At 39.8% G+C, this 19,350-nt stretch overlaps 1 protein-coding gene across 1 annotated transcript in view; it reads right to left on the minus strand.

Moving 5' to 3' along the window:
• The window catches only part of SMYD3 (SET and MYND domain containing 3), an 805,331-nt gene that overhangs the window by 582,061 nt on the left and 203,920 nt on the right, over positions 1-19,350 (minus strand). Inside the window, exons 3-5 of the mRNA XM_062211394.1 lie at positions 18,765-18,872; positions 16,466-16,523; positions 13,541-13,677 (exon numbers count right to left, since the gene is read on the minus strand). Of these exons, the coding sequence (XP_062067378.1) occupies positions 13,541-13,677; positions 16,466-16,523; positions 18,765-18,872 (303 nt within the window). The remainder of the gene's footprint in view (positions 1-13,540; positions 13,678-16,465; positions 16,524-18,764; positions 18,873-19,350) is intronic.

Raw genomic sequence — 19,350 nt, forward strand, 5'->3', positions numbered from 1 at the left:
CGAACAGAACAATATACAAGAGTCAAGAGGTATTAAAAAAAACACATGAACAGTACAGCAAGAAGGAGAGAGAGGGAAGACTCAAAGGCACCCTGAGTTTCTGGTAGAAAGGTAGAGAAGCACTCTGTTTCAGTAAGGTAGAGACAGAGTTTAAGTATTGGACATGATGAATCCAAAGTCAAGACACATATGCAGGTGAAGACCTTTGTTAACAAATAGAAAATATGAGATTACAGCTTAGTGGCAATAAGGTCAAGACGAGAAATAAAATTTTGGGACATAGGGAAACAAGTAAAGCCATGGCAGAGGCATTTCATCATTCATCAGATAATGAGAACTAGCAAATGATAATTTTTTTTAAAAATTGTATTTATTTAGTTTTATTTGAAAGGCAGGGAGGAGAAGAAGAGGGAGAGGGAGAGAGGGAGAGACAGAAGAGAAAGAGAAACAGAAAGGGAAGAAGAGATTGTCCATCCCCTGGTTTCTTCCCCCAAATGCCTATAACAGCCAGGGCTGGGATAGGCCAAAGTCAGCAGTCAGTAACTCTATCCCAGTATCCTACATGAGTGGCTAGGACCCAAGTACTTGAGCCATCATCCGCAGCCTCCCAGGGCACTAATCAGCAGGAAACAGGTTAGGAAGCAGAGCAGCCAGGACTCAAATTGGGCACTCCAACATAGAATGTGATTTTCCCAAATAGCAACTCAACCACTGTGCCAAATGCCCACAGCTAAATGAGATTTTTCCAAAGAAAATGATGAGAAAAGTAGGAGAATCAGAGGCAGGTCACGTCAAAGGAGTCAAATGAAACATTTCTAAAGGTTGAAAAGTATCACAAATTAAGATCTACTCACTTGAGGTTTAGTTGGTATTGTTCAATAGAAACTTAGACAAATGAAAAACAAGAAAACCCATAGAATAGATGCTTGTTAATACAAAAGACTTCTGAAGCACCAAAACAATATACCGTACCACCTTCTGCTCTAAATGTGAAAAACCAAGAGCCCCTTGAAAGGCCATCAACAAGGAAAGAAACCTGAGGACAACAACCAGCAAATCACATGGATCTTTCCAAATACTTGCTGATTCTGCTAAGTGAATAAAATGCTGCTATCCCCAGGAGGAGAGAGAAGGAGAGGGATTCTGTACAGGTTGTTTTTAATCCTGATTCTTAGTCAGTGGATTATAATGAAACAGCTCTGCGTAGAGTGCCTTGATAAATTTTGCCTATAAGTATCAGTTCTAAAGCCAAATGTGAATTAAAACTTGAAACAGGGCCAGTAATTTCCAAGTCTGGTCACAAATAGTTCCAATGCTCTTAACTGCAGGCATTTGTTCAAAAATACTATTTTAAAATCATTTCCTTATGCTATTAATATCAAATATAAACATCAAACAAATACTCCCAAAAGAGGTGCTTATAATAAGGCCAAAGTCTTCTACATTACTATATAGGGGTAACTGCATTATTATTAATCTATAAATGCATATATCTATAGAATCATAGGGGGAAAAATATGCCCAGTAATGGCTTGGAAACAGGCTCAAGCTGGAGGGCTCCTGAATAATTAATGTTTTTGATATTCAGTACTTCAAGACTACAGAATTCAGATTTCAAAAGCTAATCTTTAACTTCAAGAAAATTCTATTTCAATTATATTCCTTTTCCCATGGAGTTGTGGGCAGCATCAGTGCAGAACAATTTCATATGAAAAGCCCACTCTTCTCCTAACCAACCTGCCAGAGGTGTGTAAGACATGATACACCACTTGCATAAAAATAGCTGGAATCCTGATTAAATAATTTACATCCTTGCCTATAGCAATGCTTTAGTACCAGAGAAGGAAACATTGTCAAATATTCTTATTTCTCATTCTCAATTTTGCTCCTAAGGCTTGTAATAGTTCATAGTTAGAGCTCTAACACAGAACTAATGCAACACAGACTGTACTATGGTACAAAGAGGAAAATATGAAGTAGAAAGGGGAAAATATGAAATCTAAAGAAAGCCATATCAAAGCTCTAATTCCTTTACTTTAAAAATAGTGTGACATTATGCATTTCTTCATCTATAAAAGGTATAACAGTCATAATAATGCAGAGCGCTGTAGCAGGAGATAAATATGATTATACAAGTTAAAGTATTTTCTATGGTAAAAAAAAAAGATTAACATTAAAAATAAAATTGAAGGAGCACAGCATTGGGAAGCTTGTGATATATCCATCAATTATCCCCTGATCTACTGATGTAAGACACAGATCAGGGGCCGGTGCTCCGGCATAGTAGGCTAAACCTCTGTCTGCAGTAGCGCCTGCATCCCAAATGGGTACCAGTTTAAGTCCTGGCTGCTGCTCTTCTAATCCAGCTCTCTGTAGCCTAGGAATGCAGTGGAAGATGGCTCAAATGCTTGGGCCCCTGCACTCATGTGGGAGATCCCTAAGAAGCTCATGACTTCAGAATGGCTCAGCTCCAGCTATTGTGGCCATTTGGAGAGTGAACCAGTGGATAGAAGACCTTTCTCTCTGCCTCTCCCTCTCTGTAACTCTACCTCTCAAATAAATAAATAAGATCTTTAAAAAAATATACACAGACCAGTGACTAACACCCACTAGCTTCTTGGCAAGTACAGGCCAAACAATGGAGAAAACAAGACAAATCCACACTGAATACAGTTGTCTTGTTTATAACTTTTATCTGAAGGGAGGGTATCCAGTTAGTTCTAAAGGCCAAAATCATTTAAAATTGAAATTCATCATTACAAAGACAATCCAGTCTAGTTTGAAATGCTGGTAAGAATAGTATTACGTAACTGATTCTTATTTTTCTGGTTTTGTATATAGATAACCTTCAACACAAGGAACAGAGGCTGCTGAAAAGTTGTTTGTAAGTTAACTTCAACTTAGTATCTAATTCACTTCAATTTAGTATCTAATTCTTTTTTTAAACTTTTATTAAATTAATATAAATTTCCAAAGTACAGCTTATGGATTACAATGGCTTTCCTCCCCCCACCCCCCATAACTTCCCTCCCACCCGCAACCCTCCCCTCTCCCGCTCCCTCTCCCCTTCCATTCACATCAAGATTCATTTTCAATTATCATTATATAGTATCTAATTCCTAAGTACTTGGGCATCAACTAACAGAAAAAGCATGAGACAGAGCTCACAAGTCCTAAACTCCAGCTTTCTTCCTGTCCCTATGTGACTACTTAACCTTCCTTGAGTCACAACACATGTATCATGGAAAAAAAAAAAACAGGGGAGGCATTTTTTTTTAATGGAACCAGTTAAATTTCTGTGACCTTTTCCTCTCTGAACTGGATGATTTTATCATGCCTAACGAATGAATTAGGTACAAATGGCTCTTGTCCTCATGATTTTTACAAAGCGGGAACTTAGGAAACAAAGACATGTAACTGAAAGAATACAGAATATTCAAAATTGTCAAACGGTTTCCACAGAAAATATCAGTGACTACTTGTTTTATAACCAGGAAATAGCAATCCTAGTTTAATACATTTCACCAAATGCAAAGAACACTTTACATATCACATAGCTTTATACTTCTAGATATAACCCATCATGACATGAGATTCTAATTCTGAAAGGCACACGTACAGGCAGCTGTTAAACAGTACCACTGCAGTCTGATGAACTGTTGTAAACTAAAATACAAGCTCTTCCAGAGACTGTGCCATAATCTGTTGCCTGAAATGACAGGCTTTCTGTTCTTTCTTTATGTTTTATATATGAATACTTTTGTCTCTCTAAACACTTAACACCTGGTACTGAACATAAAAATATTAATAAAAACTAGCCTTTGAAGAAAATAAGAATATTTTCTCCCTTAATCAGGATACTAAAAAAAAAAAAAAAACAAACCACTGTTTCCACCTATGACAACATTCAACAGGACAGTTTAATCACAGGCTTTCATCACTACTAATACTATACTTCTAAAGCAAATTTGATTTTTTATGCCATGAAAGGTTCTTCTCACTTGTAATAGAAATAGCCAAATCACAAAGTAAAATCTGAGGTTAACAGTCCTAATTCTAAGGAAAGAAAAGACTCAAACAAAAACTGAATTTGAGTTACACTCATATAGCTGAAATATTTCCAGTAGAAAATCTTTGTTTCATTTTAAGGCGAAGTGACAAAACACAGCACCTTTAGAGTTAAAAGACAAAAACAAAAAGCTAAGAATGATAAAGTACATAATGTACCTATTTGTATGTAACAATTTTTTTTATTTAGTAAAATAACTGCATGTATCTATTTTATTATTAAATTAGAACATTTTTAAAGTTATTGAATTAATTACCTTGTAGTAAAAGCACACACTCAAAAAATTATTGTGTTATATTGTGCTTACAGATGTGACTGGCAATGTAAAACTGCAGATCTAACGGCTTGTTAGAATATTCAAAAATATGCCGGCACCGCGGCTCAATAGGCTAATCCTCCGCCTGCGGCACTGACACACCGGGTTATAGTCCCGGTTGGGGCGCCAGATTCTGTCCCGGTTGCCCCTCTTCCAGGCCAGCTCTCTGCTATGGCCCGGGAGTGCAGTGGAGGATGGCCCAAGTCCTTGGGCCCTGCACCCGCATGGGAAACCAGGAGAAGCACCTGGTTCCTGGCTTCAGATTAGCGAGGTGTGCCAGCCGCAGCGCACCGGCCGCGGCGGCCATTGGAGGGTGAACCAACAGCAAAAGGAAGACCTTTCTCTCTGTCTCTCCCTCACTGTCCACTCTGCCTGTTAAAAAAAAAAAAATTTTCAAAAATACTTACCTTTTTTTATTAGAGAATTTTCTGACAGCAAAATTTGTTTCCTACTTTCTGCAAAACACCTTCTGGCTAACAAAGAGTAATTCAGAAACTGGAAAATCATGGCCCACAAGCCAAATCTGTCCTGCTATCTGCTTTTTTCTTTTTTTTAAAGATTTATTTATTTGAAAGTCAGAGTTACACACAGATAGAAGGAGAGGCAGAGAGAGAGAGGGGGGGGGAGAGAGAGAGAGAGAAAGAGAGAGGGGTCTTCTATTCGCTGGTTCACTCCCCAGTTGGCCGCAACAAATGGAGTTGTGCCAGTCTGAAGCCAGGAGCCAGGAGCTTCTTCTGGATCTCCAACGCGGGTGTAGGGGACCAAGGACTTGGGTCATCTTCTACTTCTTTCCCAGGCCATAGCAGAGAGGTGGATCAGTAGTGGAACAGCCAGAACCCAAACAGGTGTCCATATGGGATGCTGGCACTGCAGGCAATGGCTTTACCTGCTATGCCGCAACGCTGGCCCTGCTATCTGCTTTTGGATAGCCTGCAAACTAAGAATGTCTTCTTACATTTTTAAATGGTAGAGGGAGATGTAAAAAGAAGAGTGTTTGGGGATATGTGAAAATGATATGAAAATCAATATTCTTTGTCCATAAAGTTTCAGTGACACAGAGCCTAGAGTGTTCACTTGCATATTGTCCATGGAGGCTGTTGGGCTACAATGGCAGTTAAGAAGCTGACACAGTAACATGTGACATAATTTATGTGTCAGTTCAATTTAGTTATTTCACAAAGCATATACACTTAAAAACGCATTGTACATGATAAAAATGTATGATTTTTGTAAATTTAAAATAATTTTTTTAAAAGTTCCTTCAGAGACCTTAAGAAACATTCATGACAAATCACTAGGATGCAATTATAATTCACTTATATTTCCTGGCCTGCAAAGCCTAAATATTTATTATGTGAGCTTTTATAAAAAAGCTTCCTGAACCCTGAAATAAGTAATGTAATAATTCATCATTTCCTAAAGAACTTAGGATAATGGCAGTCTCTTTTATGCTGAGCTATCAGCTAACTTACTGAAGTTCTTGACTTTTACAATGGTATTAAAGATTTCTTTTTGCCTAGTCATGTACACTTATAGTATACAAATTTACAGAATATATTAATTTTTAAGATTTATTTATTTTTATTATTCAAAAGGCAGAGCAACAGAGAGAAACAGACAGAGATCGATCTTCCATTAGCTGGTTCACTCCCCAAATGCCCACAGAAGAAGGTCCAGGCTGAAGCAAGGAGCCAGGATTCCATCTTAGTCTCCCACCAGGCTGGTAGTATAGAATGGCACCATGACAAGTAATGGTTTAACCTTGAAATACAATAATGGCCTGAAAAGTGATATAGTTTTCATGCATTCCTTCACTCAATCAACAATTAACACTTAGTGAATACCATGAACATTGCTAGGGATCCAATTCCTGGCTCCAAGTCTAGTAGGGAGACAAAGTATTCTAGAAGAGATTTTGTCAATAAAAGAAAAGTCAAAGCAATAAAAGGTAACCTCTGCCACTTCACAAAGACATACTGTCACTTTAAAAATATTACCTCTAGGGGCCAGTGTTGTGGCATAGTGGGTTAAGACAACACCAGCTTCCCCTATGGGCATCAGTTTGTGTCGCACCTGCTCCACTTCTGATCCAGCTCCCTCCTAATATGCCACGGTAAGCAGGAGAAAACAGCATAAGAACTTGGGCCCCTGCCTCTGTCTTTAATGTGCTGTACACTGTTATTTAATGCTATAACTAGTACTCCAACAATATTTTTTTCATTTTGTGTTGCTATATGGGGGCAAACTGTTGAAATCTTTACCTAATATATACTAAACTGATCTTCTGTATATAAAGAGAATTGAAAATGAATCTTGATGTGAATGGAAGGGGAGAGGGAGCGGGAAAGGGGAGGGTTGCGGGTGGGAGGGAAGTTATGGGAGCGGGGAAGCCATTGTAACCCATAAGCTATACTTTGGAAATTTGTATTCATTAAATAAAAGTTTAATAAATGAAAAAAAAAAAGAGAGAGAGAGAGAGAGAGAGACACAAATGGAGTTTCAAATTCCTGGCTTAGGCCTGGTCCACCCTTGGCTGTTATGTATGGGGATGGGAGTGAACAGCAGATGGAAGATCTTTCTCTGTCTCCTCCCCAACCTCCATAACTCTTTCAAATAAATACATAACAGCTTTTTAAAAAAAATCACTCGGCCACTGCCTGCAGCACCAGCATTCCATATGAGCACCAGTTCAAGTTCTGGCTGCTCCACTTGCAATGCAGCTCCCTGCTAATGGTCTGGGAAAGCAGCAGAGAATGGCCCAAGTGCTTTGGCCCTGCACCCACATGGGAGAGCTGGAAGAAGCTCCTGGCTCCTGGTTTTGGCCTGGCTCAGTCCCAGCCATTGCATCCATTTGAGAAGTGAACCACTGAATGGAAGATTGAGCAATTTTTCTCTCTCTATCTCTCTCTTTCTCTCTGCTCTGTGTGTGTAATTCTGATTTGAAAATAAAATAAATCCTTTAAAAATTAAATTAAATTAAAATATCGGGGCTAGCACTGTGGCGTAGTGGGTAAGGCTGCCACCTGCAGTGCCAGCATCCCATATGGGCACCAGTGAGAGACCTGGCTGCTCCACTTCTGATCCAGCTCTCTGTTATGGTCTGGGAAAGAAGTACAAGACAGCCCAAGTCCTTGGGCACCTGCACCCATGTGAGAGACTCCAAGGAAGCTCCTGGCTCCTAGCTTCAGATCGGCACAGCTCCAGTCTTTGCAGCCAATTGGGGAGTGAACCAGTGGATGGAAGACTTCTCTCTCTCTGCTCTCTCTGTGTAACTCTTTCAAATAAATAAATAAATCTTTAAAAACAATTAAAATATCATCTCTATCAAATTAACAGCAAGTTATACCATACACTCAGAAAAGGCAATAAAGCTTGGCAAACATGTTTGTTTATCAATACTTTTTTTTAAATCAAAGCACTAGTTCTTACATAAGCAATTAACCTAACACAAGTATAAAAAAATGCTGATCAAGAACTTGTACCCAGGTGGGAAACCTGGCCAGAGTTTCAAGCTGACTACAGCCTGGCCCAGCCCTGGCTCCTGTGGCCATTTTGGATATGAACCAGCATACAGAAGATCTGTCTGCTTGTCTGTCTTTCTCTCTCTGTCTCTACCTCTCCCCCATTCCTCTGCCTTTCAAATAAATTAGTGAATACCTTATTTTTAAAAATAGAAAAAAAAGAACTTTCTTTCTCAATTTCAGAAGTTAGCTGGCATCTGCTGTTTAACTTTGATAAATATACACTACCTCTTCATAGGTTACGTACAAATAAATGAAGACTCCAAAAATGAAGAATATAATAAATAAATTTGATTAATAAAAATGTAAACAACGGCTTGTTCTGTTTCGAAAATGCAATTGTCCTATAACTGTCACTTTACTTGATGGTTGAAGAACATTTTGAAGAATAATTGTCTTTTGAATATACTTATACACTCAATCTGTTTTTGTTTTTGTTTCATTTGAGAGGTAGAGTTACAGACAGTGAGAGGGAGAGACAGAGTGAAAGGTCTTCCATCCACTGGTTCACTCCCCAAACAACCATATTGGCTGAAGCAGGGTCTATTGGAAGCCAGGAGCTTCTTCCAGGTCTCCCAAAAGCATGCAGAGACCCAAGGACTTATGCCATCTTTCACTGCTTTCCCAGGCCATAGCAGAGAGCTGGATTAGAAGAGGAACAGTCAGGACTAGAACCTGCATGGCAGGCAGAGGATTAACCTACACTGCACCACAGCCCCAACCCCTCCAATTTGTTTTAATAAAGAAAAAAACACATAAACCATAAGTGCATCACCATTTTGTAATTAGAATTTCAAGATCTATGTGTAGTTAAGAATTTGGTTACTTGTCTGTTTTACTTAAAACCAGAAGAGAAGTATAATCCCAGTGACTAACTCTTCAGCTGTTCTGAGCAGACTAGAGAGACACCTCTGCCAGCAGTTACCACCAAACATAAAGATGCATGCACTCGATGGCTGGAGGTTAGCAACCCTGGTGTGTCTGCTCGCTTCTAGTATTAAATATTTAATGACATGTTTTTCCTTAATGGAACTCGGGCACATCTGATCAGTCACTAGGATCATTTAGTAATGCAGTCAAAGTTATATTGCCATTGCACATCAACTTTGTAATTAGATAATCCATCACTTTATTAATTCAAAATACTGCTCTCTTTACTACTTTAAGGCATGCTACCACAGTAAAATCCTACTGAAATCATCAACAAAAAGGCTCTAAAATTTGGTCCTATGTGAACTTGAAAGCCTCAAGTGGCCAACACATACATTCCTGACTTTTCAAAACAATCACCAAGGTAATACTCTTCCCACAAATTAACCTACCAGCAACAATGAAACAGAATATTGGTACATCCAGAATATGGTGGCTAACAACTGAAAATTCAAGATGAAAAATGAAATACATCATGATCAATTTTGTTCTTCCTTTTCACTGAGGTATACTCTTAGCAAGAGAATAAAAAGGACCAAAAATGAGTTATCAAGTATGTTGTCTGGAATGTTTATTTATATACTTTACTAAAATTATGAGGTTATGCCAGAATATCATATAGATCATTTGTTAACACTCCAGATATAAAGGAATACACCAACCAAGTGCATATAGGTAATCCTGAATATATTAAATATTCATTATAATCTTCTTTTGCCTATTTCTAGCATAGCTCAAAATATTAAATCTCTATTTCCTTTTGTTTTATGAGTTAGCAAGATCTTGTTCTAACATATTCTCCACTGTTTCTCCAATAAAAAAATACTTCTCCATAAAAATTAATTTACTCAGAATGAAAGTTAATATAAAATTTAAGTACCATAGTACGAAAACTACTTTCTAAAATCCTCACTTTCAAATCTATGCAACCGGAGTGTATACTGAAAAACCAGCCAAAGCTAACAGCATTAAAAATTAGATTTCAGAAAGCCAAGTTTTAGATTTCACATATGTGCTTTAAGAAATAAAAATAACATGCTACTAAGAGAAATATTATTTTGTGTAAAACAAAATGGGAAGGAATATCTTTCAAAGTTCCACATTCTAATCAAAAATTTCTATGGCGGTTACACAGCTTCATAAAGTTAAATAGTGCTTTGCAAGGCTCTGGAAACACTAAAAATGTCTTATGTTTTGTGGTCAGAAAGGCCCTTTTTTTTTTTCTTGTTGCTTCCAACTTAATGTCTGTTTTTGAAACATTTCGTGCAACCAGTCCATTTTTTTATTTGTTGCTCAGATTTTATCAGATTTCTAATCAGTTTGCCAAATGCATTTCTGGAAAAGAAAGTTTTAAGTTCAGAAAAAAAAAAAGCAATTAAATATACTTGTCTAGAACCCCCTTCCTTCCAAAAATATTTTCTGTGCATAGAAAATGCACAGTTCTGGGCCAGCACCGCGGCTCAATAGGCTAATTCTCCGCCTGCAGCGCTGGCACACCGGGTTCTAGTCCCGGTCAGGGCGCCAGATTCTGTCCCGGCTGCCCCTCTTCTAGGCCAGCTCTCTGCTGTGGCCCGGGAAGTCAGTGGAGGATGGCTCAAGTTCTTGGGCCCTGCACCCGCATGGGAGACCAGGAGAAGCACCTGGCTCCTGCCTTCGGATCAGTGCAGTGCGCCGGCCGCAGCACGCCGGCCACAGCGGCCATTGGAGGGTGAACCAACGGAAAAGGAAGACCTTTCTCTCTCTCTCTCTCTCTCCCTCTCTCTCTCTCTCACTGTCCACTCTGCCTGTCAAAAAAAAAAAAAAAATGGGCCAGCATTGTAGCACAGTGGGTTAAGCCACCTCCTGCAATGCCAGCATCCCATATATGAGCACCAGTTCAGTCCTAGCTACTGTGCTTCTAATCCAGTTCCCTGCTAATGCACCTGGGAAAGCGTCAGATGAGGGCCGAAGTGCCACCCATGTTGGAGACTCAGATGGAGTTGCAGGCTCCTGACTTCAGCCTGGCCCAGCCACAGACATTGCAGCCATTTGGGGGAGTAAACCATCTACTGATTTACTCCCCAAATAGCCACAATGGCCAGGCCTGGGACAGGCCAAAGACAGGATCTCATAACTCCGTCAGGGTGCCCACATGGGTAAGCCAGGTGTCTTCATCCTATAAATTCAAAACTTAGTTTATTGGGGTCAGGAAGGCAGGTCAACATAGAACTATTCTTCACTGATAGTTTGTACACAAAAGCAGTCACTATAAGGAATATATTCTGTGGTACCCTTTTCTGCTCTTTGATTAATTCTATCTCAGCAAACTTGGGAGATAAGCAGTAGATTGGGATAAAATTTCTCTGTTCAGTGCAGAGAGAGAAAGTCTTCCATCTGCTGGTTCACTCCCCAAGTGGCCACAACAGCTGGAGCTGCACTGATGTGAAACAAGGAGCTTATTGTGGGTCTCCTACATGGGTGCAGGAGCCCAAGCACTTGGTCCATCTTCCACTGATTTCCCAGGCCAATGCAGAGAGCTGTATCAGAAGTGGAAAAGCCAGAACATGAACTGGCGTCCATATGGGATCCTGCCACTGCAGGCAATGGCTTTATCAGCTATGCCAGAGCATCAGCACCAAATTGTCCTTGCTATGATCTGTATTGTCACTCATTTGCAATGTTATGAGATCAGTGGCTATTTCCTGAGATTTTCAGGATACCAACTAACTTAATTGAAGACCATTCTATTCCAAAAAGAAGGAAGGGAGGAAAAGAGTGAAGGCAAATTTGTAACATCTATAAGTCATAAAATATTAATGTACCTTCACCAAAAATGTATGAGTCATGGATTAATGCTACTTTCCTCTGATTTCTAAATGATATTTTAAGGTAGAAATAATGCATCTGAATCCAAATATGCCAAAACATTTCAAAGATGTATATGTTCTACTGCTGCAGTAATAATAAGTACAAATGGGGGGGGGGGGGCAAGGTAGAAGACAATTTGTCCATTTAATCACGGTGACAGAATTTCCCCCTACATAACATGGAGAGAAGCTTATTGTAAGATACAGGAGATTAAAATTATTTTAAAAGAAACAAGAGAAATAAGATGGCAATTCACCTTTTACTATTAGCAATAGAAAATATTTTAAAATACTTTAATGAATGTTAATAACTCAATTAATTAGCACATACACATTTTAAAATAATAGAAGTAAATGTCATAGAGCAGCCAGAATCAACCATAGCCATGAAGTAACAGCCATTATAAAGTATATTTTTACCTCCTGGTAGGTACTAGTTTTTATAATGTTTAATATCAAAGAAGCCTGTGTACATTGCATACATGGTACTGCTATGGGTAATAACTTTCAGAAGCATCAAAATTATAAGCAATCACTATATTTTGAAATTAATTTTAAATAATAAGACAAAAAATAATATAATACTATATGTTATTATGATAAAATCATAAAAAGATGAAATAAAAATACATTTGGGGAACTGTATCTAGCAATCAAACTAACCATATCTAAATTCTTAGAAAATAACTGGATTAAACCATACCTCAAAATATGAAGGGATAAATACACCATTAGATTTGTGCATTCGAATTTCAAGTAAATGGAGCTGCTGTTGCATTGCAAGGGGTTAGGCTGGCTGCCTATGACACCAGAATCCCATATAGGCACCAGTTGGAGAGCCAATTGATCTCTTCCAATCAAGCTCCCTGGGAAAGCAGTAGAAGATAGCTCAAAACCTTGGGTCCTGCAGCCCTGTGGGAAAACCTGGATGGAATTCAAGGCTCCTGGCTTCAGTCTGCTCCAGATCCAGCCATTGTGGCCACTTGGGGAGTGAACCAGGGAATTGGAAGATCTTTCTCTCTCTTTCTATCTCTCCCTTTCTATGCAACTCTGCCTTTCAAAAAAATAAATCCCTTAAAAAATTTCAAATAAATGTAAATCATCTTCATAAGTAAACTTTCACTTATTATTAAAATGTGCTCAATATTAAAACAAAACAAAATATACAATACAAGGCAAGGAGAAGCAGCTCCATGGCGGGAAGAGCAGTGTATCTGACATGTTACCCCTATGCCTGGCCAGATATCAAGAATCAATCATTGCAACCTTCCTCCTTGGGCCAAAACAAACCATTTCCACAGTGAACACTTCAGTTATCAATTACCAACAAATCACAAATGAAATGCCAGATAAAACCTGTTTTCCATCTCCAACTTAGAATTTTGGTGACCTGAAACATTTAAAGACAACTACAAACAATTATTTTAAAGTCAGAAATAGTTATGCTAACACATTCAGAACTCACTTACTCCAAAATGGACTCCAATAAATTTTCACTTCAAAGATAAGCCCTATATTGAAACAACCACCCTAAAATATTGTGAATGCAATGGCAAGCTCAATCCACTAGCAAGAAATAACAGAATATACTGTTTCCTTTTGAAAACAAAAGCCTACCCTTTCTCCCAAGGGTATGCTTTGCAAGTTGATGATGAACATATTCAAGTACTAAGAACACACTGACAAAATACAAAAAGAAATACGCTTTTCAATATACATAATACATTTTCTCATCACTCCTAATTAAGATAGGGGAGTATTGGATTTCCCATCAAAGTTCTAGACTTTCCTGTAATGAACAACAAACTAAGAAGCAATGGATTGATTTATGGCATCAGCAAAGAGATTAAACACTTACTTTTGCAAAGGCTTCAAAAATGTCAAAGGAAGGTGGCAGCTGAGAGGCATCCTGGATTTCTTCTCTCATGAAATGTTGAAATGTCATTGCAAGTTGCCTGAGGCCCTCTTTCTTATCTTCAGTCAGTTTGTTAATATCTTTTTAAAAGAAAAAATTAATAAAACAGTCACAAAGTGAACTTTCAATGGGTAATTTTCAGGTGCTCAAAGCTGGCAGTTAAACCAGGTATCGCCTGTCTTACATTTCATTCTGAGGAAGAGCAAATACATAGCATTTTATTTTTTGACTACAAATCATGATACATACATTATCCATTAAATTCCTTAAAGCTTTATCTAAAATGTAAGATCAAACACATATCAAAAAATAAGTGTGCATAAAGATGAAAAAGCATCAAAATCAAAATCAACCAAGTTCTGTGTCACCAGATTTCCTACATCATCCTACATATAGGTATAAGCACCAAAAATTCTTAAGTCAGTGAATTTAAACAAATTTTTCTATGAAATAATTTACAACTTGATCAGGACAAACTGATGGAGAGCATCATCTCAAAGGCAAAAAGACAAAAAATGAGGGGCCGGCACCATGGCACACTTGGTTAATCCTCCGCCTGCGGCGCCAGCATTCTCATATGGGTGCCAGTTCTAGTTTCGGTTGCTCCTCTTCCAGTCCAGCTCTCTGCTCTGACCCGGGAGGGCAGTGGAGGATGGCCCAAGTGCTTGGGCCCCTGTACCCGCATGGGAAACCAGAAAGAAGCACCTGGCTCCTGGCTTCGGATCAGCGCAGTGCCGGCCATAGGGGCCATTTGGGGAGTGAACCAACAGAAGGAAGACCTTTCTCTCTGTCTCTCTCTCTCTCTCTCTCACTGTCTATAACTCCACTGGCCATATAATATAATATAATATAATATAATATAATATAATATAATATAATAAAAATACAGAAAATGAAAGCTAAAAAGTTTCAATAAAGTTCAAATAGGTAAGATGTATCACACAGCACATCAGGCAGAAAACACGGGTCAACCAAAGATCTCAACCCAAGTTACTTCTATGCGGAATAACAAGGAAAGGTGCTGCTTCAAACCAAACAAAAAGAGAGGGTTCTAGAGCTGATATTACTCTTTCAAAATATCAGTTTAAACTATATCATCAAAGGAGTTTGAAGGGTAAGAACGCACAATTCAATTAACATTTGAGAGCATTTCAGTTAAGGCAATATGACAAGGCTAATGGCAACAGTAAAACTCACTGAGAGAGATGTTAATTACCTAGCAGTAATACAACAAGAAAAAATGACTGACTAGTTCTCCACTAAAACTTGAAAATATACATCAAGTTGAATATAACTTAACTGTCACTCAAGTCAGGTCTATATATATTTTCTTTAAATTACTTGTAAAACACAGTAATTAACCGAATGATTTCTTAAATAATAATTTATTTCCAGTGGCACTTAGTATCTCATAATCATCCATCTGTTCCAGATCATCTTCTTTTCCTATCTCCAACCACAAACATTAAGCTATGTGTGAACTTCCTGTATACACTCTGGCTACTTTTGGGTTGAAGTCCTTTATGACCTCAGAGAAGAGGATCTGCGCCAACACAAAAGCAAAATAAACCATTTCTTTGCTTCACACCAGATTTGGTATGTCTTTCAGTCATCCCAATAGCTGGGCTACAACTGTGGTAATATAGAACAATGCTCAATACTGTCACAGAGTCTAAGTATGTACCTTCTACTTTCCATAAGGCTTAGTAATCCCCAAAGCTTCCTGGAACATATTCACTACATGTTCACTACATCACTACTACATACTCCCATGTTCACTACATCATTCTTCCCTAACATGGAAAAGCAAGCAGGAGAGGAAATTAAGAGAGTCAAGAATTAAAGGAGAGAGGAAAAATATTACTGGACCAATGGTTACACACCCCTCTGCCTAATGGGGCCATCTTTATGGTGCTTTATGGCTAAAGTTACCCTGAAGTAAATTAAATAGGTTGGATGTATATAAAAACAGAAAGATTTTAAGAATTGTTGCACATAAAAACAAAGGTAAAACTACATCAGTTCATCAGCTCAGCAAACAAATGATAGGAATTCCTTTTTAAGATGCTGATAATTGGTGCCAGCACTGTGGCATACTGGGTTAAGGCCCTGGCCTGCAGCACCAGCATCCCTTATGGGCACCAGTTTGAGTTCTGGGTGCTCCACTTCTGATCCAGCACCCTGCTAATGCAACTGGGAAAGCAGTAGAGAATGGCTCAAGTCCTTGTGCCCCTGTTACCCAAGTAGGAGACCTGAAAGAAGCTCCTGGTGCCTGGCTTCAGATTGGCCCAGTTCTGGCCGTTACAGCCATTTAGGGAGTAAACAAGCAGATAGAAGATCTCTCTCTTAGGGAGTGAACAAGCAGATGGAAGATCTCTCTCTCTCTCTCTCTCTCTCTCTCTCTTTCTCTCTCTCTCTCTCTCTCCCTGTGTCTCTACCTCTCTTGGTAACTCCTTCAAATAAATAAAATAAATATTAAAAAAAAAAAAAAAAAAGGGCCGGTGCCATGGCTCACTTGATTAATCCTACGCCTGCGGCACCATCATCCCATATGGGTGCCGAGTTCTAGTCCCAGTTGCTCCTCTTCCAGTCCAGCTCTCTGCTGTGGCCTGGGAAGGCACTGGAGGATGGCCCAGGTGCTTGGGCCCCTGTACCCGCATGGGAGACCAGGAGAAGCACCTGGCTCCTGGCTTCGGATCGGCGCAGTTCCAGCCATAGAGGCCATTTGGGGGTGAACCAACAGAGGGAAGACCTTTCTCTCTATCTCTCTCTCTCACTGTCTAACTCTGTCAAATAAGCAAAAATAAAATAAAATAAAATACAAGTTAAGGAACTTTAAAAAAAAAAAAGATGCTGATAATCACTTACTTGATTCCAGATCATAAAATGTGTAAAGTTTCTCTGATTCTGAGGGTATTTCTTCCATCTGTGAATGAAAAGGGGGAAAACACCAAAAATAATTTCAAGTCTTCAAATAGATAAACATGTTTCAGCATGTTAGATAATTAAATGAAAATTTATTTAGAAGACCATTTTCTATATATTCTTTCTGTTTATCATCTTCCTATTAGAGTGAAATTACCTAATCTGTAACAACTTTAAATCCAATATGTAACTTCACCAACCAGTCTAATCTCCAAATGCAAAACTCTTAGGGGGGCTGGCACCATGGTGTAGTGGGTTAAGCCTCCACCTGTGGTGCCAGTATCCCCTACAGGCGCCAGTTCACATCCCAGCTGTTCCACTTCCTATGTAGCTCTCTGCTATGGCCTGGGAAAGCAGTAGAAGATGGCCCATGTCCTTGGACCCCTGCACCCATGTGGGAGACCCAGAAGAAGCTCCTGGCTCCTGGCTTTGGATCAGCACAGCTCTGGCCGCTGCAGCCATTTGGGGAGCGAACCAGCGAATGGAACCTCTCTCTGTCTGTAACTCTACCTCTCAAATAAATAATAAATCATTAAAAAAAAAAAAACTCTTAGAACAAGTTTTCATACTTTTATCTTTCTAAGGCCCTTCACAAAATTTTATACTGTCAGCAGATATTTGACACAGCAGTTAAGAATTCATGGCTTGTAATGTCTGTATCCCATATCAGAGAGCCATTTCAAGTCCCAGCTACTCTACTTCTGATTCACTTCCCATTAATGCACACTCTACGAGGCAGCAAGTGGTAGTTCAAGTACTTCTAGTTTCAGCCTGGTCCAACCCTGGCTGTTGCAGGCATCTGGAGAGAAAACTAGTAGGTGGAAGACCTCTGATATCCTCTCTCTCTCCCTCTTCCCAAGCCCCCCCCCCCCACCGTGTGCGTGTGTGTGTACGTGTACATGCATGCATCTCTTTCAAGTATAAATGAAAAGACATAGTTTAAAAACACATACATAGGCCGGCGCCGTGGCTTAACAGGCTAATCCTCCGCCTTGCGGCGCTGGCACACCAGGTTCTATTCCCGGTTTGGGTGCCAGATTCTGTCCCGGTTGCCCCTCTTCCAGGCCAGCTCTCTGCTATGGCCCGGGAGTACAGCGGAGGATGGCCCAAGTCCTTGGGCCCTTCACCCCATGGGAGACCAGGAGAAGCACCTGGCTCCTGGCTTCGGATCAGCGCGATGCGCTGGCCGCAGCGGCCATTGGCAGGTGAACCAAAGGCAAAAAGGAAGACCTTTCTCTCTGTCTCTCTCTCACTATCCACTCTGCCTGTCAAAAAAAAAAAAAAAAAACAAAACAAAACAAAAACCATAAAATTTTAGACAGGTGAAAAGAGTCAATAAACAACAAATAAATAACAGGAACGATCAGAGCTGGAGCCTGCAATAATTTGAGAAAGACTCTCATTCTTAAGACTAGCAAAAGGATTCTTAGTGAATCGGCTAATTGTTTTTGGCACCGTATGAAAAAGAGCAGAAGAAATAATTTCAGTAAATCCTGGCTATAGGAAAAAAATTAAAATAAAGACTCTTCCTGGCCGGCGCCGCGGCTCACTAGGCTAATCCTCCGCCTTGCGGCGCCGGCACACCAGATTCCAGTCCCGGTCGGGGCACCGATCCTGTCCCGGTTGCCCCTCTTCCAGGCCAGCTCTCTGCTGTGGTCCGGGAAGTCAGTGGAGGATGGCCCAAGTGCTTGGGCCCTGCACCCCATGGGAGACCAGGATAAGTACCTGGCTCCTGCCACCGGATCAGCGCGGTGCGCCGGCCGCAGCGCGCCTACCGCGGCGGCCATTGGAGGGTGAACCAATGGCAAATGGAAGACCTTTCTCTCTCTCTCTCTCACTGTCCACTCTGCCTGTTAAAAAAAAAAAAAAAAGACTCTTCCATTTAACATGTTATTATCCAATTAACATTTCATTTGAAAAGGCAACCAAAAAGCATATATGTGTTCTGTGTATTAGTTCACAGCAGAAAAGTTACAAAGGCAATTTTACAGATCTTACTAACAACTTATACCCTAAACATGGGACTTCGAGTTCCATTCCCCCAAAGATCACAGTGCCTTCAATGAGGAGATATGTACTTCTTCATTACCACCACCACCAAGTTTTGTGTCTTAAAATACATCCTGGAAAAATCAACTTTCTACATGAGTTTGAATGAAGCCTAAAACATAAATAATAAATGCAACTGCAAATGCTTTTGTTAAATTAAATCCCAAGCATATTTCACAAGTTTGATACTCACAAGTTTGAAAACTACTCTGCCCAGAAGTCGGACAGAGTCAGGAGGATATCTGGGTTTGCAGCTTTTAAGGCATTTGCATTCCCGCTTGTGGTCTGGCCAGGCTTTTTTCTGTCAAGAGAAGAGTGGGGGGAGCATACAAAATATAAAATTTAACTTTCCTTTATCCTGGTCTTAACATTGATTCACCAACATTAATTTCAACACCTAAATATAACTGCAAAACAGAAAAATGAAAGCAATATTCCAACAGTATAAATGACCTAGGATTCTGTCTTTGCCAAGTATGACATGTCCAAGAAGTGGACAGTAAGAGCCTCAGCTTCACATCTGTCTTTTAATGTGCCTCCTGGTTATTATCTAGCTGGTGGAATCCAAAGAAAGAACCATTTGGTCTACTTAATAATTATAAGGGCTGGCACCGTGGCTCACTAGGCTAATCCTCCACCTGCAGCGCTGGCACCCCGGGTTCTAGTCCCGGTCGGGGCGCCAGATTCTGTCCCAGTTGCTCCTCTTCCAGTCCAGCTCTCTGCTGTGGCCCAGAAGTGCAGTGGAGGATGGCCCAGGTCTTTGGGCCCTGCACCCGCAA

This window comes from Lepus europaeus, chromosome 14 (genome assembly GCF_033115175.1).
Source record: "Lepus europaeus isolate LE1 chromosome 14, mLepTim1.pri, whole genome shotgun sequence".
In the NCBI taxonomy this organism is placed as follows: Eukaryota; Metazoa; Chordata; class Mammalia; order Lagomorpha; family Leporidae; genus Lepus; species Lepus europaeus.